The sequence below is a fragment of the Orcinus orca genome, chromosome 2 (assembly GCF_937001465.1).
Source record: "Orcinus orca chromosome 2, mOrcOrc1.1, whole genome shotgun sequence".
NCBI classification, from domain to species: Eukaryota; Metazoa; Chordata; class Mammalia; order Artiodactyla; family Delphinidae; genus Orcinus; species Orcinus orca.
In genome coordinates, this window is record NC_064560.1 from 187,107,963 (window position 1) to 187,132,536 (window position 24,574).

At 42.8% G+C, this 24,574-nt stretch overlaps 1 protein-coding gene across 14 annotated transcripts in view; it reads right to left on the minus strand.

Annotated features, from left to right (window-relative positions):
- Window positions 1–8,072: 8,072 nt before the first annotated feature.
- FOXN3 (forkhead box N3) overlaps window positions 8,073–24,574 on the minus strand; it is a 404,228-nt gene continuing 387,726 nt past the window's right edge. For 9 of the 14 annotated variants that reach the window (XM_049705642.1, XM_049705635.1, XM_033418430.2 and 6 more), the window contains 2 exons: window positions 15,929–16,102; window positions 8,073–14,848 (listed from right to left, as the gene is read on the minus strand). In XM_049705642.1, coding sequence (XP_049561599.1) covers window positions 14,299–14,848; window positions 15,929–16,102 — 724 coding nt within the window. In that variant the 3' untranslated portion in view covers window positions 8,073–14,298. The remainder of the gene's footprint in view (window positions 14,849–15,928; window positions 16,103–24,574) is intronic. The other 5 variants (XM_049705639.1, XM_049705638.1, XM_033418462.2 and 2 more) reach the window with 1 other exon arrangement.

A 24,574-nucleotide genomic window follows, 5' to 3' on the forward strand; every position in this document is an offset into this window, starting at 1 on the left:
TTAACAGCTTGGCTAAGGATGAATATTAGGCAACTTTCTTGTGGAAAAGAGACAGAGATGCAGCATTGGCTCAGGATCAAAGGAAAATTTGGGTGGACTGACATATCATTGCCAACTATCAGCTTAGTCAAATGAGGACATTAAAAACTAACATCTCCATCTATGATCACCATAATTTTATAGAAGACAGGACATTCTAACACCAAGAGAGCAGAAGAGATGTAATCTTAGACTAAAGGATAGTCTTTTGAATGGAATAATTTGACCTTTTTGAAAAATTCCCTCCATCATTCAACTATTCTTGTCTTGCCAACCGCCAAGAACTTTGTCAGGAGCTGATGCTGGTTCACCAACCAGCCATCAGAACTGATGAACAAGGCCACCCTACACAAGTTAAGTGACGTTCGCAAAGCTGGTGGAGATGGAATCAAAACTTCGTTTCCTGCCTCACTGAGTAAGACACTCTCACAAAATAAACTGGCTGAACGTCAGTGAGTTCTCAGCTTACTAATCAGCATATGGCAAAATATCGTGACAGAGTTTAGCTTTTGATTTTAAATAGATCCTTGTAGACCAGCAAATAAGAGCTTCCAGCTATTCTGGTGGTCTCAAGTGGGGAGAAGTTATCCTCATTCCGGGTCCAAATTTCCCTTGAATGGAGTGTGCCAAGTGAATTTACCGACCTATAAGTTCTTTTGAGAGCAGTGGGACACTGGAACCATCAAGTAGATAAAATGGGATGAGGCTGAATTAAATAAAAATGTTTAAAGTATCCAAGTGGCAGCGACTGTCTTGGGGGTTCAGTGTAGAACAAGATCTGATGCCTACCTTCATCCAAGGAGCTCCCCTCTAGGGAAGGGAGCTGACAGGTAGATGAAGAATCTTACTTTCGTGTGATGGAAGCCACCATACAGGCAGGACTTTGGTGCTATGGGGACATGGGGAGAGAATAATTTGACTTAGGTCTTAAAGGATTGACAGGGATTTTTCTGGAGGAAAGAGGTAGGGAGGGGGGAGAGCATACATTCCAGGGAGAGAGAAAGAACATGAGGAAGCCCAAGCCAGGAAAAACCTGAGGAATTTGGAGGCTGGGGTCACCGAGGGTGGCCACAGTCCACGTGGGTGGAGGGGCTCAAGATTAAGTTGGAAATTTGGGCTGGGGCTCCTTTCTAAGGGCCACCTTGTGGGATTTGGCCGTTCTCCTGCAGGCAATGAAGCCAGGTGTGAAGATCTGAAGCAGACGATACAATCAGAAGTGACTGGGAGGGACTTCCCGGGCGGTCCAGTGGTTAGCACTCGGCGCTTCCACTGCAGGGGGCACGGATTCGATCCCTGGTGGGATAACTAAGATCCCACATGTCGTGAGGTACAACAACAACAACAAAAAAGTGACTGGGAAAGATGATTCTCGTGGCTCTGTGGGGAACGTGTGGTCAGGGGAGGCTCATGGTTATGGCTGACGTCCAGACGAGAAGCAACGGAGATTGACCAGGAAGGTGGTCATGAAGGTGGAGGACCAGAAAAAAGCAAAGGTGAGTTTGAGGTGCAATTGACCAAATATGGTGCTGGATTCCCTGGAGGAGCTGCCAGAGCAGAAGGGATTCAGGATGACTCGGGGGCTCTTAGAGAGGTTGGTTTGGGATGGGTGGGTTGCGTTCTTGATAGCACCTTGGAAACACTAAGGACCAATTTCATGTGCAGCGTGTTTATGTTATTATTAGGTTATGAGTTCTTAGATATATGAAACGAGTTCCATCCTCAAAGTGTAAGAATGTTAACTTAAGCGTGAGTATAACCTCCTTCTGAATTTTCTTAATTGGCACTTGAACTTTTCACTCCGAAGGGGCAAGTTATTGCCAATAAAGATGAGAAAATACCGAGTAGTTTCCCTGCCAATGGGTCAGGATGGGTTAGATGACATTTTCAGTCTGAAAGAAATGGTCTAGTAGAAAGGATTAAGCATCAAAAAGTCATGGCTTTTGTATTGTGTGACTAGAGCCCCTGATAATCAGTGTGCATGGCATGCCCCCTCTGAGCTCCGAGTGGAGTTTGCTGCCATGGTCCACCTGTGGGCAGGAGGCTGAACACAATGAACCTTCTCAGGTCTATGGGTCCATGTTCAGTGAGGAAGAGTTTCAGGGAAAGGACTAGACTGATAATCAACTGAATGCTTCATGCATCTTTCTGCACATCCTTGATCGCCCATAATGGTGGCAGAATTACTAAAATAAAGCAAGAGGATGCTGTGCCGCTTGGATTCTCCAATCTTCGCTCTTACAGCAATTTTGAGAAGGGAGTGATGATGGCTAGGTGGTGGGGAGAGAAAGCAGGGAGGGGGGCAGGGTGAGGTTGACTGCTTGCTTATAAATCGAGAACTTGAAGCATTGTGTGGAAGAGAAGGACACACCCAATTATTTTATCATAGAGCTGGTAACCAGTAGCAAGGATCAATTCAGTAAGAAATCATTCTCCCACGGGAGGGATGGCCATGTCTGCAAATGGCAAACAGGCTCTTATCTAATTCCTCACCAGCCAACAGAGGTGAGAAGAGGAGACATGAGAGGAAGAGGAAGACAAAAGCTGTATTGATCTTCGCAACAAGTATTTTTACGTCTTGAAAAGGCCACCCACTACTGAGAAGTTTGGGGAACGATATACCAGCCACCAGTGAGATACCCATTACTTGATACAGCTGCATTTTTGGAGGTGATCATATTTGAAGGTAGGAACCAGATTTTTCGTCTTCATCCCCAGAGCCATCAGGATTGGCAAAAAGTTGCTGAAAAACACGGGTGGGTTGACTATGACTGTGAAGGAGAGAATCTATTTTAAAATTTCCTTAACCTATTTCTTCTTTAATTTCTTCTGTATCCTTTCATGTTTCGGGCAGCCTTCTCAGACTACTGAAGTTCTGCGTGCTTAACTATATATGCCATGCCGGATAGTGTCAAGTATTTAAAAAGAAATAGGTGCCAGAAGTAACCAAACTCAAGTTCTGAGTTTTGTTTTAAGAAGGAAGACCATTATTTTAGATGCATTTGACTATGTTTAGAGACTCACTACCGGCTAGATATGGCAGTGCTCTAAACGGGCTTGCACAAGGAGTGAAGAAATACCACCAGCATTATGCTGAAACTTCTTGATTGTAAACAGGAGAAGACTGTCTGCAAACTTCAGATCTATAGTCTCAATGCTGTCCTTGGGCAAAATTCTGGGACGGATTATTACAAGAATGGTTTGTAAGCTCTTGGCAAGGAAGCTAACTTGAGCTCACTAAGATATAGTAAGTGAACGGACGGATGAAGATGTGGATGAATAAATTGGGGCTGCTTTTCATATGAGGGGTATGTTCCTTAAAATCTCATATTATTTAATACATGCATAAATCAAGACTAATTCCCCCCGTAGGAATAAAGTAGGATTTACATTATTTCAAGGTTTGTACATTAGGTGAAACTTTATTCTTCTCCGTTGCCTTATTTCAAATTTGCATAATTCACATTAGCGTAGAGTAGGACTTTATTTCTTTTTTTATAAAGGAAGACTATGGACTTATACTTGGAGATCAAGGGTGTGCTTGACAAACTTTTGACTGGATGGAGACATGTAGGCTTCATATATCTTCATAAAGCCAGGTATACGTATAACTAGTTGAATGATTGCCCTCTAAGGGGGATGACAAGGGGGTCTCCAGAACCATGCTACATGGCTCCAGCTTTGTCCTAATCAGCAAACAAAAGACATTTTCAAATTTGTGATCCAATGATGCCTGGAGGGAAAGCAAGTTTTTCCGATGGCCCCTCATACCCCCACCCCACTGCTAATCTCAACTGGCCTTGAACAATGGACCAAATCTAAGGAGGTGACATTTAATAGAGATAAATATAAAGTCCAGCACTTTGATCCAAAATGAACAACTGGAGAAGCACACCAACAGCTGGGACTTAGTTGTTTTAATTAATAGCAAGTTCAACGTGAATCCGCGGTGTGATACTTCTGAAAAAAAAAAGAGTTTAGCCTTTGGTTACATTAATAGAGGATCTAGAATGAAGAAAGTGATAGTTTCTCATCATCAAACTGTACTCAGTTCTGACTACAAACTGGAACATGTCCAGAAGAGAGAAAGAATAGACAGAACTTGGAATATTTATTCTGGAAAAGACTTTGGGAAGAAATTATTCAAACATATAAATGGTTGCCATGTAGAAGATGAGTTAGGTTTGCATCTTTGTGGCTTTCCAGGCTAGTCCATGGAACTTCAGCCAAACGTTTTAGGGGGTGGAATTTGTCTCAATATAAGGACAATTAGAGTGTCTGAAGAAAAGAGGGCCATCTGGGGACAGCTGACGTGTTTGGTCATCATGGCGCCATTTAATGGCTAATCAGGAGCACTGCTAGAAAAGAGACTATGAATCTCATTTCTTTCTCCTCTACTCTTGAAGAGTCAGTTACAGATGATTCAGAAAGAAGAAAATAAATGGCCAGTAAATGATGGGAAATCATGTAACTTTGCTAGTAATTAAATGAAAACTCACACAGTAATAAATTGTCAATTAAACCTCAATTTTAAAAAAACAGCAATTTAAAAAAACAGCAATTGTCTGGTAGCAAAAATTAAGGAGAAAAATAAATTCCAATGTTGGTAAGGGTGCAATGAAATTGGGGTTTTCATTCATTGCTGTTGGCACTGATGCCTTTTGGAAAGCTGGTATATAAAGTGCTGTAACATTGGTAATACTTTTGTTCCAATAGTCCAACAGGCTATCTACAAAAGACAAGTTGAAAATATGCAAATAGCCACTTGCCTGAAGATCTTCATTGTGGTATTACTTAAAATAGAAAGAAACTGTAAGCAATTTAAACAATGAAAAGGAAGGTAACAGTTGAAGGTGACAGGCCACCTACTCGATAGAGTGTTATATATCATTTACAAAGATAGTCATTTTCACTACAGCTGTAGGCAAAATGCATAGGACATGATATTAAGTGTGTATGTGTGGGGAATTGTCAGCTATGAAATTCTAGAGATGTGATGATTATAATTACATACCAAATAGATGGATATAGCAAAAGATAAGAAGGAAAATTTCCTCTTGAGTCCAGGTCTGCCACTAGACAGCTGTGTCATCTTGGGTAAATCCCTTAACTTTTTTGTGCTTCAGCTGCCAGGTCTATAAAACAGGGTGTTTGGACTCAACGGTCCCCAATGTCCCTTCCAGTTTTATGATGTGACTAGAATGGACCCATTTAATGAAGAAACTGCATCCCAGTGGGATTAAGACATCAGCCACTGTCTTGTTTTCAGACTTCCCTCATCATACAGTGCTTCATCCATATTACATTTTTAGAAATCAGTTTTGAGATGAGTAACAGATGAGAAAAAATAGAATTCCTTGATTCTTCTCAAATAAATTGCTGCATTTTGAGGGAGATTTAGCCATATGTTCTGTAAGTACTTTACTATGGAGTAACAGAAAACATTAGGAAACTCTATCCCAAAATGCCCCAGAATGACTGCAACTCAAGATACCGTTGTTTGAGTATTATTTAAAGCACCGTTCTGGGTTTATTCACACGAAACAACGGGAAGAGGTGGATGTCCAATAAGCTGGTTTATTCACTTATACTTGAGTCTTTTAAAAAAAGGTCCTTTAGGTGGTCACAAAGCACCTAGCTGATCTCCCTGTGCTATGCGGCTGCTTCACTTTGTTATAAAGCAGAAACTAACACACCATTGTAAAGCAATTATACTCCAATAAAAATGTTAAAAAAAAAAAAAGCGGTCCTTACCAAGTTCCTGAACCCCTGGTTTTGTATCCCAATCGACGTTATAATGGTCAGAACACATTTATGTTTGTGTACTTACAAGACCATTTGATTCCTAGGGGATCTGAGAAGCAGGGTGACAGACATGAGCTTTCAGGTGATAAACAAAAGCCTCCTAGTCATGCCAGACTCCCTCTGAAATTGCCCTCATCTGTTCAGAACTTTCTAGAAGGATGGTGACTTCTTAGTTCAGAACACTTCCTTTCATCAGGCAGAGCAGTCAAGAGGCGAAGAGAAACTGGTCAGGGGCAGCAGCACCGCTCACCTTCACTCATCCCACCGGTGCAGCAGCAACACGCCAAATGGCCTTTGTGGTCCCTGAGGTACTGGGGCGCGGGTGGTGGGTGGGTAGTTTCACTGCTCTGAGGATTCATACAACTTTGCAGACAGTGCTGTCTGATCTTTTCAGAAAATATTCCATTTTCAATTGTCCAGGAAGAATTTTTAAGTAGCAGAGAGAGCCTACATCTAGATTACCTAAACATTAGAGGAGAGCTTGCGTTTTACTTAAATATGCAAATGAGGCATCTATCCAGCACATAATTACATCCTCAAGGCAGAGTCCAGAATCTTGTAGTTTTGCTCAAAGGAAACACAAAACATTAGACATACAGTTCCGCAGCGAAATGCACGGCACAGATCGCAAATGCGGAATACAAGTCACTGATGAGTGTGTTTTATTAGTACTTTTGATTTCCTCTTTCTTTGCATTTATACCAGGCTGCTTTTAATAAAATGAAGACACTGGTCATTCCTTTGTTTACTTCTTTTGGAGGAACTGGAGAGTGAGTTGAAGAGGGAGGCTGTGGCCCCATTTTGATGAGCGCAGAGGACACAGACGGAGAGGCACGTGAATACAAGGGAAGGAAGTAAAACTGCTTGAACACACGTAGAAGCAGCTCAGAGACATGCGAGTGCTGTCCTTTCAAATCAGTCACCTGACAATACTCTGAACTTATATTTGAGTCTTTTAAAAAACGGTCTTCACTGCAGGTTACGAACAACTACCAGATTTTTTTCCCTCTCTTCTGTGGAATGGTCAATGTCCCCCGGAGGTCAGATCAGAATTTTGGAGGTGTTATCATCTTGACAGAGTTCCCTCAGATATTCTGATAATCTAACTGGCTGTCTTGTCTTCAGACACCTTGAGAATCACTTACGAAATGTTTGATATGGGCTTTTTATGGTGGGTGGCCACACTTTATGTTTGGTATTGTCATACCCAACTTGGTCAACTACCCGATTCATCAGATTTGAACCAAATGACTTTCTGCTATTCCTCCCAATCAATTCCCCTGAAATACTGAAGATCTGTCAACCAGGAGGGAGCACCACAGCTTTGAAGGTGATTCCAACAGTGCAAATGGACATGGCTGCAACCCTGGCAAACATACTGGATCCTGGAGCGACCACTCTGAGAAGCCTTGCTGGGAATCCATTCCAGCAGGCCCACTAGAAGTGATTTTGCAGTAACACCTTGACCGCAGGAGGTACAGCCTGGGCACCTAGAAGACACCCGTGAGTATGAGGGTCCAGCAGAAGGGTATCGGTGGAGACCAGATCTACGAGGGCTGCTGCTGCCACTGTGAGATCTACAGATGGACATAGTACACTAGAACAGCCATCACAAAAGGAACCAGAACTCCGAAAGAACATCCTTTCTACTCCTCCAGCATGGTGACTGGTGCCCTGGGACCTATTACTTGTCCCAACCACTCCTCTCCCAACCAGCTCCTTCGTGCCTCTTAGGGCGTGTGTGTGGCCCTTGAGTGGTGATGGATTAAATCCTGGAAGGTCAGAGTCTCAGGGTTAGGAAAGTTATCCTAAGAAGCCCTCGGGACCTGGGATAGGCTGGCAGGCTCCAGCCCCATTGTATAATTTTAATATATCGTTTGACAATTTCCAAATGAAAGGCACACTCTTTCTTAACCACAAGCTCTAAGGTTCGTGGCAGGAGGCCTGCTGTCCAACAATTCTTCAGGTCAGAGTTGGAATTCTCCGGGGTTCCACAGGTGAGCCCACCCTTAGGCTGTGAATCTGTGTATTTGCAAAAGATGTGTGATTTTCTACTGAAAAACAAGCATGCGTGAGGATAGGCACAGATAAGTACAGTGGAGACTCTAACACCAGACCGTAAAAAACAGAACACATACCCTAGTGCAGGTAAGAAATAGAAATGATTTTACTGCTCAGCATTTGCACGTGGAGACGCAGTGCACACAATACTACGTGGCATTTTTCTTCAATTGATGCAACTCAGTAATTTTTATTGCAACTGGAAGACAATACATCACAGAAACTTTATGGTAGGTCTGGGGAAAAGTGTTATTTACAATAAATGATGAAATAGTTTGTCTTTGGCAATATGATTACATACGAAGAATGCGAAATGCAAGTATGAATGCCTCCAAAGCAACACCATCAGGTCCCTAAACTTCGGGGGACTGTGCCTGCTTCCACACCGCTCCTCTAGGTAACACAAACGCAACTGAACGTCACTGTCTCCTCTATGGTTCTCCCTTTCTAGTCATGATATTGGCAGTTTCATACAGAAAAAAATACCGAAAAAAATTGGCTTTTGAAACCTTATTACTCTAGTAAATGAATTTGGCCATCGAGGTCTATTGGCCAGAGGTCACATGACCCTAAGTATTGAGAGTAAACCTCTTGTCTTCTGATTGCTTTATCACTGTTATTTATTTATTTTTCTGTAAAACAAAAGCAGAACTCAGAAATGTTACAGAATCAGAGTATAAAAAAAATGTACAAGTGTATAATGCTTCCCAGACATACACGGATACTTGTTTCTTCCACATTGTTACCATGGCAGTATAAGTAGTGAGTGTGAATGACAGCAGGAAACTGGTTACTGAATCAGCTGTGAGCGTCGATGTCTCAACATACATACTCAAGAAATGCTGAGTGTTTAAATAACTGAAATTGTGCTAAGGGTTTCATCTAAAAAAAAGGGAGGGGTTGGGAACTCAGGCCACAGTCATGAAAGGATGAAAGACAATTTCTAGGTTTGATAGATTCACCATATCGAAGTCTCTGAGAATCCAATATGGAATATTAACTCTTTGCAAAAAGTAGGGAAGGCTATTCTCAACTTTTGCAAATGAAATACAGTGGACAACACTGTTGCATCTATTCCAAATAAATAGTCTTGATTTCAACACTAACAAAACGAACAGGAAGGGTACTTGTGAGCATGATCACAGTAAGTCAGAAGTGATCTTTCACCCAAGTCTGATTTCAAAAGTAGGACAGACAGCAAAATGCAGCACCATAGACACATTGGTTTCGGCTGTTAAAAGATGGATCGTTTTAAAAATCGGATTTTCCTTCCTTAATTTTTGGTCAGTGAAGCTAGCACTTGTTTGCTGAACTGTGGAAGAATTGCAAGGTCACACGCTATATTCATGATAAAGCAACGGAGCTGATGAGTCTGTGCTTAATTCAAGAATAACCAGGGAGAGAGAGAGAGAGAACAGGAGTTGACCACCATCACCGGCTCTCTCTCAAAGGAAGAGGGGTTGACAGATGAATTCACAAAGGCAGGCGGGACTATACAGAACACTGAATGCCATGTGTAAATCCTCATGGGATTCCAGAAGGGGGAACACCACACAACGTATATACTTTGATTTACACATTCCGTTACAAAGAAAAGAAAAAAAAAGACACCATTACAACTTTGTAACTGTGTTAACTGCAATATAAACCAAAGTCCCGGAGTTTTGGCAGGTAACTAAAAAGAGGGTTATCACTTAGGTTATATAGCAAAAGTGTTGATGTATATTATATATAGTAGTATAAATAATAAAAAAGTATTATTTAAATTAGATCACAGTGCTGCATTATGTGCATAACAGTGTTTGATATAGTATTCGAGCTGGGACCTACGACACAAAGGATTTAACTGTCAACACTGGTTAAGTCACAATCAAGAGGGGACACGGAGTTCAAATGTGTTCTTTTGGTGGCAAAAAAAAAAAAAAAAAAAAAAAAATCCTGAAGATGAAAGAAAAGTACTCCTCTACAGAAACATAAAAAAGAAAAAGGCAACATCTGGGCAGCTGTGATCCACCAGAAAGAAATGAGTCCCAACCTGAATCAAGTTTAAAAGGGAAAGAGAAGTCACATTGAGTTGAATCCAATCCCATATGGAAAACCCTCCCATGTAGGTCACTTGTACATAACTCTGATTCCTTCTCCGAGAGCCCTTTGATGACAGAGGCCAAGGGCCCACACACGTGGAGTGGCGGTCACTGAAAGGAGGAACTGGTAGCGCTTGGTGCCGAGCAGTCCTGCCGCGTCCCAGGACTGAGTTGGGCGCAAAAGCCATCCGGACGGTTTTCACTCTACAGAGCCCACAGCCTGAAGCCGTCCCGGGTGAGACCAACATTCAGTGCGATGGCCTTCTCCAGTGGCCCCGTGGTATTCACAGCTATGCCTAGCAAGGGCTAGACATGCTGAAAATCAGCTCTTAGGAAAAGCCTCCCACACATCCCTTCTAAAAACTCAGCCCCAAGACTAAAACCTGCTACAGTTGTCTTGGCCAGGGTTTTCTCACACCACCATCTCGATGTGGGTTGGGTTCATTTTAGTTTCAGATAGACAGTTTTACCAAAGAACTCTTGAACGTATATATACTGCTTAGAGAGGGGGAAGGGAAGTAGGAGCTTAGGGTATATCATAAGGCTGGGAAAAATCTATGATGCAAACTTTTTCCACATAATACTAGGTAAAGATAAAAGACAACTGTAGAAGCATAAAAATAACTGTCTACGTGTATATCATTTAAGAAAAAAGAGCTTACAATCTCCTTCTCTTAAATGTGTCCGAGGACCAACAGCAAGTAACTGTAGATGTCATGGTGCCGACGGATGTGTTCACGTTTGTTTTCCAAAAGCATCTTCAAATATTGCTATAGTTCCCCATTTTCCCCTCCCCCCTGCCCCACGTGAGTATGTGAGATACTGGAATGACACATGAAACGCCACTTCTCCCAGCAGGAGAAATGAAAGCAAAAACACCACACCCCTTGAACGGTGCTCAGGCAATTTTTGTCAGACTAATGAGTACATAGGCTAGTTTGGAAGCTAAAAGAACACCTGACGTTTGGGAAGAAATTCCAAGACTAAAGTGATTACACTTGAGCAAAATATTCTTTCACAAATAGGCTTGTGCTTAAATTCTCTACTGCTCTTGGAGGAGGGGGTGAGAGAGGGTGCCTCCTGCCCCTTGGCTTGGCAAGGACATGGACAACCTCATTCTGCAATGAATTCACTACAAACGGCCACATACACATCGATACTTTTTTTTTTTTCTCAACAATCAAAATACAAAGTTAAACACAATTGAGCCATTGTTTTGGTTATGCATAATGTGTATGCCTCCAAAAACAGAAGAAAAATAGAAGAAAGTACCCTCACTAAAGTTTCCCCCAGGTCTCCCAGCGGCTCCTACGGAGGGACTGAGGGAGACTCGGGAAAAATAACACTTAGAAAGCTGCCCGATGAGGTATTTATGCAAAAAGAGTGGTTCTGGAGTTAAGAACACACTTTTATAAGATACTTATCTATTTCTCAAAGAGATCAGAAAAGTAAATCACACACATTGCATTTTATTATTTTCTAAAAGAGGCCTTTGCTCCTTTAGAAAAAGGAAATGAGGGGAGACAGCCCACGGTGGGGTTTGAATTGGAAGAAATCCCCTGCCAGAAACAGTCCTGGATGTTTACCTCTGTCTTTCAGAAGGGAAGTCTGAATTTGACCTTGGGGGTGGGGTGAGGGTGGGGGACTGAGGTGGGCTCAGTCAGGTGACAACACAGAAAGTGTCGCCCAGGTTCCACAGCTGTGGATGGCTTTTGGGGTGTCAGATGTTTGGGGAGACAGAGGGAACAGAGCACTTCAAAAAGACATCCTTATTCCCATCTACACCCTGAACAAGTATGCTGGAAGTTTTCAGGTTCAGGTAATGAATCTGACCTGTGTAGGGGCGTAGATCTTTTTTTTTTTCCCCTCAGGTTCTCTCATCAGCAACCCAGAGGATACAATGCACCAGTTAATTTTCACCGTCCTGGCTGATGGAGCTTCTGACAGTGCCTGATGCTGGCAGATGGGCTCCACAATGGCCCACCCTGTCCTATCTTAAAAATCAAGATCACCCCAGTTCCCTCCCTCTCCCTCACCATCATATCTTGAGCCATGGGAGAGGGCATTTTTATGTTTTAAAATTCCCTTCCATGTGGGTGGAAGATCAAATTCTTTTAGAGGGTTCTCTGGATCTCCCCAGATCATTTCTTTTAGGCAAAGATAACAGGAGTTTCTGGTCTGCGTGGCATCATCTGGTTGTCTAGATTCAGCGCTCACAATCTAGGTGGGCTTCATTCCAGGTTGGCTCGTGTGCCCAGGTGGTAGAGACGGCCAGCCCCTCCTTCCCACCATGAGATGGCGTCACGGGAAAACATCTGGGGCTGGTCCTTCCAACACCCGTGTCACTTCCTCCTTCACGTGTACCCTAACTCACACCCTCATCCAATAAGGCCCATTAGTGTGTTTCCCCTTCTCCTGGTGAATTTGCATAATTATTCACTGCCTTTTTCCTCAAAACCAAATCATGGTCATGGTTTTCTCAAGTCAGCGTCCCATAATTCTCTTGATTCTATCATACACACTCACTACTAAGTTTGCCCTCAAATTATTGCGTCATGGTAAACATGTACAGACAAAGAGAAAGGACACACTTTTCAACAGAGAATCAGAGGGGGTCGGGGCTGAAGTGCAGACAAGGCAGTGCAGAGCTCCACCATCCAGGCCCTACCAGAACATGAAGAGATTTTGTATTGCAGAGTAAGCTCCCCAACAGTCAGAATTTGTCCCTGAAGAAGGTTAAACCTTAAACACCTGCTTCAAAAAACAAAAACAAAATAATTGGAAAAAAGGGGGGAAAAAAAACAATGAAAAAAATTAAAGGAAAGGAAAATAAAAGGAAAAAAAGAAGAAAACCAAAAGAACCTCTAAGCCTAAGGGCTTAAAAATTAGAGGCATAGCCTTTTCTCTATTTTCTATATTTATATGAAAATAATTCATGCTTCATGCTAAATACATTGTTTACCTTACAAGAACTTTATTTTTGAATAAAAAAAGTTTGTGTTTTTGTGATTTTTTTTTCTTTTTTTTTTCTTTTTTCAAAGGAATTCCATGCATTGTGGATCAGAAATTTCTGCTGGCTACACTGGCTGAATGTGGAAATCATTGATTTTCGCAAAGATGAACCTTGACTGACATTAATTGCAAACTCCATTTTGAGGGCAGTATAGGAATTTGTTTTCCTTTCTTTTTTGCCATGTTTTACTTTAGTTGTCCATCAATGTGCCTTTCATCTTTTAAAAATACACCACAATACTAATGGCAGGTTCTGTAGCTTTTTGTTTTGTTTTGCTTTCACTTGGATCAAATGGTTTTGACAGACAGAAAAAGATTTGTACCATGATTTCCTTTGTTAACAGCTACTGTAATTTTTTGGAACTTGATTTTCACTTGGGCAGTTAAGAAGACATAGCTTGTTTTTTGCATCAGTTTTTTTCTTTTTCTCTCGTGTGTGTGTGTGTGTGTGTGTGTGGTGTGTCTGTGTGTGTGTGTGCACACGTGTGTGTGCAGGACCAACCTTCAGGCTTATGGCTTGTGGAACCTTCTCTTCATTTAATGTAGAACAGAATTCAGTGATTAGCAACATCACTAAAAACTGACCCAGTTTCTTCTCATGAGTCACTGACACCTGTTGAACATGAATGGTCCAGTGTCCACCCCGGAAGATGCTACTAGGCTTCACGGTTAAGAAGCACAGAGGACTGGTGACCGCCTACCCACCCCTGCATCGCACGCTTGGGGCAATGCCAAGGGTTTTCTGGCACAATTTGATGCCCAGCGCCACGAGCTTGGGTCTGCTCCTTCCTTCTCCTCAGTTGCCTTATGTGCATTCACTCAGCGAACCCAACTGGGTGCACATCCTGACCTTTTAAACCTAAAGGTTGGGCCTGATCGATGGTTACTTTGCACACGTGCCTTCTAAGTGCCAGATGTGTATCCCCGTGGCATTATTGTTGCCATCCCTGTGGATTCAGCCACGGGTTTCTGACAAGCTGGAGGAAGCAATGGTAATTTTGGCTTTTTCGGTTTTGTCTTCAGATAATGAAAAGCTTTTGTAAAACAGCTGAGTGTCAATATGAGTTCTATGGCTTCAATCTCCTTTAAACATAAAATTCTTAAGGGTCCAAAACAAAGGAGGGGGGCAAATTTAAAAAAAAGAAAGAAAGAAAGAAAGAAAACCAAACCAAAAAAAAAAAAAAAAAAAGAAAAAAGAAAAAATAATAATAAATTGCTGATATTGCCACAAATCATTAGAAATCTCCTGACATGCTGAAACCAAATGGCCGTAAGTTCAAAACAAATCAGTGACTTGTTTTTAATTTTTTGTGGTTTCCTTTTGTTCTTTCTGCCCCTTTGCCGTCCGATTGGTGATGTTATTCAAACAGGACCGAATCCCCGCCAAGTGCAGGAGTGACCCCGCCGCCTCTTTCATCTCCTCGTCATCGCTCTCGGGGGGCTTTTCCGTGCGTCTCTTTTTGAGGGGCAGCGTGTCGCTGGGGACCTTCCTTGCCTTGGCGAGGTGCTGGCGCTTCTTGTGCTGGGACGCGTAGCCGCTGTCCCCCAGAGCATCCTTGGCCTCCTTCGGGCTGCGTTTCCTGTCATCCTCCTCCGTCTCGCTGTGGCTCTCGTGGCTCTGGAAGCTGCCCTCGCTGCCCTCGCTGCCCTCCTGGCTCCCCTTGGTGGCAAACTCGTAGTGGTCGTCGGCCGAGGAGGAGGAGACGGAGTCGCTGGCGGGCGAGGTGCTCCTGGCGTTGGAGGACTTGGCACTGCTGTAGTTGTGATCCTCCTTGGGGTCTCCACTGACCACCGGGGAGCCACACGAAGGCTCGCTCTCAGTCCGCATCCGGCAGCTGGTGAGGCCATTCCTGCGGGGCGGGGACAGCGGTGGGGAGAGGGGCGGGGAACGGGAGACAAGAGAGGACACGGATTAAACCCCTGTGACGAGACACCCAGCAGCCCACTGAGTTGCCACAGCAGACGCTTTGACATCCAATCCGGCGATGCCCCAACAGGTGGGTCCACTTTGAAGACAGGGTCCTAAATCCTGACACCTCCGTCTTCCCTGCTTATCTCCTATCACTGACATTTTCACTCAAGTTGTGCAGCTGAGACATCAAAACAACACTCTTTTGAAGTGACAGCGGTGGAAGCGCCATCTCTTCTATTAAACCATAAAAATCAAGCTGTGCCTGGTTTCACATACCCATCAACACCGCGGAGGAGACACCACCGGGCGATGCTGGCTGGGTGCTTCAGAGAAAAAAGCCCGCTCTGTTCTAAAGCGGCTCTGGTAGGAGCCTTTTGTTGGAGGACTAAATCTGATGTTCAGGAAAAAGAGATACCTGCCATGTGGTGACAGCTACTCACTCCTGCGTCCCTTCCCTCATTCATTCATTCCACAAATATTCACTGCACACCTAATATAAATGCACGGCCTTAGGGAGGGTGCCGGGGGGAGGCATCCGAGGTGGAATCAAATCCAGACTGTCACAAAAATGTGCACAGATGAACAGAGAAGCAAGTCATGGTTAGAGCACAGACGAGACAGCAATAAGCTACCATCTACTAAACTCACCACCTGCCAGGCGCCCTGCTGCGTCTGCACAGATGATTGCGTTTAACTCTATAAAGTGGTTATATTAGCATCCTTATTTTACGGATGCTGGAAGTGAGGTCTGGAGATGTCTGGTAATTTACTTAAAGCCACACAGCTAATGAGTAGCAGAGCTGGGATGAGAACCAAAGTCTTAAGCTTGAGCTCTTCGTAACATCATCAGACCGACTCTCACTCTTTTCTGATTTCCCTACAACTAGGTCACCTGCTATATATTCCCATCGGGACCCGACAGCACCCATCACACCTCTGGTCATGTTATTGTGTCCACATGTCTGAGCAGTGAACGGACCTCCCTTGTGCTTCCTTACTGGCAAAGTGGGTATAGTACCTGCCCCCTGCTTCACGGGGTTGTTGGGCTGAGGATGTGGGCGAACGCCTGCCGGCACCTGGACCAGCGCCTGGCATAGCGGCAAGGACGGTGATGCTTATTCCTGGTTCGGCCATACACTCTGTGGAATGAGCACCAATCCTGTCTGCACGGCAGCTGTGGTTCTGATGGTGCCTGGCACACAGAAGGTGTTCATAAGAGGCAGTGATCAGAGATGAAGACACACAGGTGGGGAGGGTTACTTACAGCTGGAGGGGGCAGAGGGAGGGCACAAGGAGGTTTGTGGAAGACATGGCCTCCCTGGCCTTGGATGGGAGGGCCGGAGGTTTTGGGCAGGGAGGAGAATGTTCCACTGTACCATGTTGGCCCCATTTCCCGTAGACTCATCCACGGGTAATATATTTCTAGATCTTGGGAAGATGGGCACACTTTTCCTTCCTACACAGCCCCAACTGTAAGCACCCTACGTTCCCTCCATAGACAGCACTTCCCACCATAACTATGATCGTGTGGTGATGTCCAGTGTCGGTGGTTCCCGTTAAAGAGTTAGCACCACAAGGCAGGGCCCAGTGGTGCTAGGCCCTGTCCTCAGGGGCTAGCACTGTGCCAGGCACGGAGTGGACCCACAACAGATACACCGAGCAAGTGTGGGAGCAGATGGGATTGTTTGGCAGAGAGTAGGAAGTCTGGGGAGATGGCTGTGGGTCTCCACCAGCACGTCTTCCCAGACACTCCCTGAGGAAGCGGCCCCGGCAGAAAGGCTGTGGGGTGGGCCCTCCAATGAGAGTCAGTCTGGAGCCCCTTCCCTTTCTCTCCTGCCACCCCTGTGGGCCTCGAGGCTCAGGGAGATCCTGTTGCAGGCCAAAGAGAAAGGAAGAGGCGAGGAGAGTCCTTGGTGTAAACGGTGTAGCAGGCATCTCCTTCCTGCTGGTGCTCCATTAAATTTAAGCTGGTGGAACTTGAGGATACAGGGAGGGGGAAGGGTAAGCTGTGACAAAGCGAGAGAGAGGCATGGACATATATACACTACCAAACGTAGGCAGATAGCTAGTGGGAAGTAGCCGCATAGCACAGGATGATCAGCTGGGTGCTTTGTGACCACCTAGAGGGGTGGGATAGGGAGGGTGGGAGGGAGGGAGACCCAAGAGGGAGGAGATATGGGAACATATGTATATGTATAACTGATTCACTTTGTTATAAAGCAGAAACTAACACACCATTGTAAAGCAATTATACTCCAATAAAGATGAAAAATTAAAAAATAAATAAATTAAAAAAAATAAAGAGCCCAATGTTCAATTTTAGATTATCTGACCAAAAAAAAAAAATTTAAGCTGGTGGTGAGGAACCCCCCGCCCCCATAATGTGCACCAGCAAAATTCATGAGGGCCGTTATCAAAATTCCATCCTTGCCAGATGCCTTACGATCATCACGATAAACCGTGACAATGACAATGTGTGCATCTGTATGATAAAGTCCTAGCAGGCTCCGGAAGGATCCCAGCAGCTGCCTTGCACTCTGTGATCCCAGACCGACACCCCCTCCCCAAAGTCCTTATAGAAACAGCCTGCCTTTCAAGACAGACAGACTTTGGGGTTCACATCCCAACACTGTTTATTAGTGAGACCTTCTACAGGCCCCTCATCTGCCTTACGGGGCTATGTGACGATAAAATGAAAAGTTCCAAGCACAGAAGACGGCTCTTAGGGGTGCCTGAGAATTCTGACACCGTCCCCTCTCTTGCTGTCTGCCTGCCCAGAGCTCTCTCTGCTGCCCCAAGCAGTCCCATTTTCCTTCTAGGCCAGGTCAGCAGGCTGATGGGAATGCAGCATAAAGTAAGAGGGAAGAGGCTCGGAGACAGAAGTTCCTCACGGGCTTGCCTGTACAGACAGCCCCTGTGCTTTGGGGTATGGTCTCTGCGATACGTTTTCTGCAGACTTCCTGTTTTTTGGCTGTGTTTTGGATGCACAAAAGTGGCCAGGGAAAGATTCCTGTGAGGTGTTACCAAACATGAAACTGGGTAAATGTCATAAATTGTACAGGTAGCTATGAAGAGGTATTAAAGTGAATGAAAATGAAAGTCCCGTACAATGGTTCTCAGGATTGCTGCTGTTGCCGGTTAACTCTTGTGAAATCCCCCAATAATTAGTCTACTGAACTAACCTAAGAGGGTTCTGAATGAACCCAGCTATACTTGGATGAGTTGACTGGGCTATGGTTGGCTTTTAGAAAATCAATTCAGTTCTGAATCCTTATTTTTTTTTTTAACAACATGGGCCTTATGATTCACTTCACTACCACAGTTAAGCAGAATTTGATACATCTCTGAGCACGTATGAAGAGGGAGACGGAGCGGGAGAGGAGAGGGAGAGAATTCCGGGAGCAAAAGAGTAAGAAAAAGGCAAGTGTTGCAAAAATCTAATTCTTAGTGAATCTGGGTGAAAGGTATATATGGTGTTCATTGTGCTTCTCTTTCTTTTTTTTCCACAGGTGAAACATATTTTTAAGTAAAACATTTGGGGTGCAGGGTAGAGGAGTGGGAGAAATACACCAGAATGAAAGCAACGGTACATTTCAGTGCCATGCTATCATAAGAGGGAACGTTCTGAGCCTGAGAACTTCTTTTTCTCTCTTTCTCTTTCAAGGATATAAGCAAGCATAAACCATAATGGAAAAGAATATTTAAAAATATGTATATATGAGTATAACCGAATCACGTTGCTGTACAGCAGTAATTAACACAACATTGTGAATCAACTATACTTAAAAAAAACAACAACAAGGATATAAGCAAGCATGAGAGAAGCACTCAAGACACAGGAGAATCACACTGAGACCTTCTTCTTAAAGGCATCATAGAAGTGAAGGATAAGAGAGAAGCAAATCACTTCCCTAGCTCATGAATTCAAGGCTGTGCAGTGCAGGGTCTCTGGTTCCTCCTGGAAACACACTGCACGTCAACAGGGATTCCACAACCCACACCTTGCAGCGCTGGCCCCACACAACCACTTCACAGACAGACAAAGAGAATAAACTCAGGGAGCCCCGTGACTCATCCGAGGTGGCCCTGCTAGATCTCAAAGACGGCTCAGGCAGGAAACTGAAATGTCTCCGTCCCCCCCAGGAAGCAAGCTTACTGTAATGAAGACAGGAAACAACTTACCATTTGACAATATTTCTGGGTGAAAACAGGTACACAGACGTAACTTCACGGAGTCAGAATTACAATATAAATACATCTCTCTCACACTTGATATTGATACAATTAGCTTTCCCTGAGATTTTAGCATGGGCTCCTGATCCATAAATTACACACAAGCTCAGCAGGAAGAGACAAGCTCCTTCAATTATTAATCACTCGATGCAATGTTGTTCATGGTGGGACATGCTGGCTGCACTGACTTGGTGTCAGAGACCTCCTGCTGCAGGGGCTGTCATTCCGGGGAACCAACTACTTTAAAAGAAGAAACCGGGCAACCTGGACATGTTGGAAGGGGGATTTCTAACCACCTCCTTAAAAATCATTCATTAAAATGAACACTCGATACATCTGAAATGCCTGCCATTTTTCAGTTTCAGCTGAGTTTCTATGTAACAGTACTCACAACACTCATGTGAGCATAAATTAAAGCCACCTGATTCTACTAGGATGACACAGAACCGCATGTTATTCATCTCAAATAAAAACCTGGTATTCATTCTCCTGTCAAATTGGCGGGGGGCGGGGGAGTGGGCAGGAAATACTGAACATAAAAGGTGAGAAATCACATTAGTTCAGGCCGACAATGAGCAACGCTTGCAACTAACAAGTTAAGGTATAGCTTCTGATCAGACATGGACATTTTGCTGGTTTTTTTACGGGTTCATGATTTGTTCCATTATCGTATCATCAGTATTGATCTCATCAGTGTTGTCTCCACCTTTCACTTGTGTACTAGGGTTCTCTCTCTGGAGCTGGTGGTTTTAAACCTAGCTAGCATTGAGGGTGAAGTTGTCCTCCTTAGGGATTTACTTGAGAATACTGGTCTTTTGCCAACTGTGAAAAGAAGGTGCAATTAATGGGATTATAGAAGCAGCACTCGAAGTGCGGCGCTTCTGTCCAAAACCGACTGTAGGTAGAAAGACACAGAGGACAAGAGATGACCTGAAGCTTCCATTTCCAGCCAGTTGGCAGAGGAGATATTTAGAAGGCATTCTTCCAACTATCATACAAAAGATACTGGATAAAGGGCAGCAACATATTTCTGAGTCATTGTTGGGTTCCCTGGAAAATAAGGGTACTCTTAAAGCTCTACATCAATGCACATGTACCAAAAGAACTTCACACACACACAGACGAAAACCTAAAAAAAAAACGGGACAGAATCTGAAACGTGAGCAGTAGGCAACCAAGAAATGCAGGGTTTTCATGAAGCAAATGCCTCCTCTAGCCCTGGGACAAGAGCCCAATCTTAGGGGGAGGGAGCGGCAGGAGGATTGATTTTGGCAGCTCCCGGGTTTCTGTGGCCCCTTGAGGGGGTTAAAGTGGCCTTGGATGCATTGGTCCCCAGGCTACCAGCAGAAATTTTAAAAGCAAATGCTCTCTTGAAGAAAGCAAGCCACATTGAGGCCATCAGGATTCCTGTATATCAAGTTTAATCAAACATTCAAGTAGAAGCTCATAACCTAAAATCACCAAAAAGGCCACTAGGAACGTATAAATGTAAAAATGCCACATAAAAAGCTAGGACCCTTGAATGATGACGCCTTCAATGAGATCCTAGGGAAAAATAACTGCCCCTCACAGGCAGACAATGGGGATAAAAGCCAGCCTTGACCTCAGCTCCAGATGGAACTGGAGACAAGAAAAGCCTCCCTTGAGAATTTTTAACCACAAGCCTGAAGTCTTGCGGGTATGAGGCCAGAATTCTACTGTGTGGACCAAAAGACCTTAAGCTAAATTTAGTTTCAAGTGCCCAATCGTGCTTACTAGAAGAAAATACAAACCCTTTTTGGAAGAACATACTTTAAACCCAGGCCACAAAGAATTCCCACAGATAAGATTTTAAGGAACATATGTTCACAATTAAAAAAAAAATCATTAAACACAAAAGAAATACACCAACATAAAGAGACAACAGAAAAAACATCCTATAGAATCTGAACTGCAAAGTCTGAAAATATTGCAATAATTAGGCACAGAATGTAAACTATGTATAAAAAAATAAAAGAAGGAATTGACAAATATTAGAAAGAAAGACTGGATTATTAAAACCAAGCAGACAGGTTTTGGAATGCATCAAATAGAATTTCTAGAGCTGAAAAAATATAATCCCTGAAATTAAAAAACTCAATGTAATTGAGTTGTAAAACAAAAAAAGTAAAAAAAAATTGGTGAATTGAAAGATGGAGCTAAAGATATGATAGAAAATGCAGCAGAGAGAGATGAAGAGATTGAAAATATGGAAGAGAGATTGGGTAATACGGCACACAGTAAGAAGATCCAATATAAATCTAACTGGAGTTCCAGGGTGAAAGGAAAAATGGGGAAGATCCAATCCCAGAATAGAAAATGGCTGAGAATTTTCTAGTTTTGATGGAAGTTACCAATCTTCAGATTCAGAAAGCCAACAAATCCCATGGAGGATAAATAAAAAGAAATGCATATCTAGATACATCATAGTCATCACAGACAATACAAAGAAAAAAAAAAGGAGTAGAAAGGAAACACATTACCTAAGGAGAAGTAGCAATTAAGATAAAACCAGTGACACAGATGAAAGTGGAACAATATTCTCAAAGTGAAAGAGAAAAAAAATAACTGTCAAACTACAATACTATTGTCTAAGAATGAAGGCAAAATAAATATGTTTTCAGACAAAAATTTAAGACTTTAATTAAAAGCAGATACTCATCTATAGGAACTTCTTAAGAATATTTTTCAGGAAAAAAAAGAAAATGATCCAAAAAGAAAGGTCTGACTTAGAAAACAAACTTATGGTTACAAAAGAGGAAAGGTGGAGGGGAGAGATAAATTAGGAGGCTGGGATTAACATATACATACTACTATATATAAAATAGATAATCAACGAGGACCTGCTATATAGCATAGGGAACTTTACTCAGTACTCTGTAATAACCTACATGGGGAAAGAATCTGAAAAACAATAGATATATGTGTATGTATAACTGAATCACCTTGCTGTACACCTGAAACTAACAACATTGTAAATCTACTATACTCCACTGTAAAATAAAAATGAAAAATAAAAACAAGAAGAAAGGTCTCAGATGCAAGAAAAAAAATGATAAGCAAAGAAAATGTATTCAGGTATTGACCAGACAATACAATAGAGTCGTCCCTTGGTGTCTGTGGGGTTTTGGTTCCAGGACCCCCACAGGTACCCAAATCTGCAAACGCTCAAGTCCCTTATATAAAATGGTATAGTATTTGCTTATAACCTACGCACATCCTCCCATATACTGTAAATCATCTCTAGATTACTGATAATGCCTAATTCAATGTAAATGCGATGTAAATAGTTGCTGGTGCACAGGGCAAACAAATTTTCATTTTTGGAACTTTCTGGAATTCTTTTTTTTCCCCGAATATTTTGATTGAATCTATGGATGCAGAATCTGTGGATACGGAGGGCTGACTATAATAACAACTGACTTAAAAAAAACAAACAAACGAGAAACTGAAATAGAACTAAAGTCCTCGACAAATGTAGCGTATCATTTGGGAGGTGAAGAGAACAGAAGTTAAAGCATTCCAGGGGCCTTGTATCGATCAGGAGGTTAAAGATACTGATTAACTCTACACATTTTAAAATATTCATGTTAAAAGTTCAAGGATCAACACTAAAAGAAGAGAAAAATATATATAATTTCTAAACCATCAGAAGAGGGGTAAAAGGAATGGGGAGTGGAAGAATCATGATCAATTTAAAACAATGTTAGAAAGGAATCTGGAAAAGGGGGGACAAACAAATGCAAACTAAGATGGTAGAAATAAATCCAAATATGTCATTTAAAATGGGCTAAAAATCTTCATTAAAAGGTAAAGATCATTAACACAGACTTTTTAAAAAGCCATATGCTGCTTATAAGAGATGAACCAAAAACATAAGGATTAAGAAAGGTTAAAAGTAAAAGGAGGAAAAACATCGTGCCATGCTGGTGTAGCTACATTAAAACCAGATAAGATAGATTTTTTTTTTTTTTTTTTTTTTTTTGCGGTACGCGGGCCTCTCACTGCTGTGGCCTCTCCCGCTGCGGAGCACAGGCTCCGGACGCTCAGGCTCAGCGGCCACGGCCCACGGGCCCAGCCGCTCCGCGGCACGTGGGATGTTCCCGGACCGGGGCACGAACCCGTGTCCCCTTCATCGGCAGGCAGACTCTCAACCACTGCGCCACCAGGGAAGCCCCCCGATAAGATAGATTTTTAAGGCAAAAATCATTATTACAGATAAAGAGAGTCATTAAACATTCATAAAGGTTCAATTCACCAGGAAGATGTAACTGTTCTAAACATGGAGACCTCCAATAAGATAGCTTCAAAATACACTCCAAATTGGAAGAGCTATAAGGAGAAATGATCAAACCCACATCTCCTTCCCTCCCTCCTTCCTTCCCTCCACCAGCCCCCTCCCAAAACACACACAGACATGGTTAATAGGTAGATTTGATCTAATGGACATACATAGAACATGTGCTCATAATGGAGAAGGTATATTATTTTGAAGCACACACAAAATATTTATAAAAACTGATATACACTACTAGACCACATAGCAAGTCTCCACAAATATCAAAAAAGCAGTATCTTACAGGTCAATTCTCTGACCACAATGTATTATAATTAATAATCAATGTTGAAGAGGTAACTAAAAGCAAAAATAAGAAATAACCATCTCCTCCTAGGTTTGAAAATTTAAAGACACACTTTTAAAAACATGTATGGGTCAAAGAAGGAATCAAAATGGAAATTAGAAAATACTTTGAACCTGTAACAATAATAAAAATAAAAGATATCAAAACTTACAGATGTAACTAAGCAGTAGTTTGAAGGAAATTATAACCTTAAACTTTTATATAAAAAGAAGAAAAGTTTAAAATAAAAGTATCCAATCCAGACCAAACAACAAAAAAGAATAAGCTCAAAGAAAGAAAGGAAATTATAAAGTAGCAGAAATCAATGAAATAGAGAATAGATACAACCTTATGCCAACATATTTGAAAACAGGTGAAATGGACAAATCCCTACAGTTACCAAAATGAATTTTAAAAGAAATAAAATATACTATAATCATTAAAGAAATTAAATCAATAGTTAAAAATCACCCCACAGGGGCTTCCCTGGTGATGCAGTGGTTGAGAGTCCGCCTGCCCATGCAGGGGACACGGGTTCGTGCCCCGGCCCGGGAAGATCCCACATGCCGCGGAGCGGCTGGGCCCGTGAGCCATGGCCGCTGAGCCTGCGCGTCCGGAGCCTGTGCTCCGCAACGGGAGAGGCCACGGCAGTGAGACGCGCGCGTACCGCAAAAAAAAAAAAAAAAAAAAAAAAAATCACCCCACAAAGAAAACACCAGCTCCACAGTGTTTTGCAAGTAAGTTCCATCAAACATTAAGCAATAGACAATTCCAATCTTACCTAATCTCAG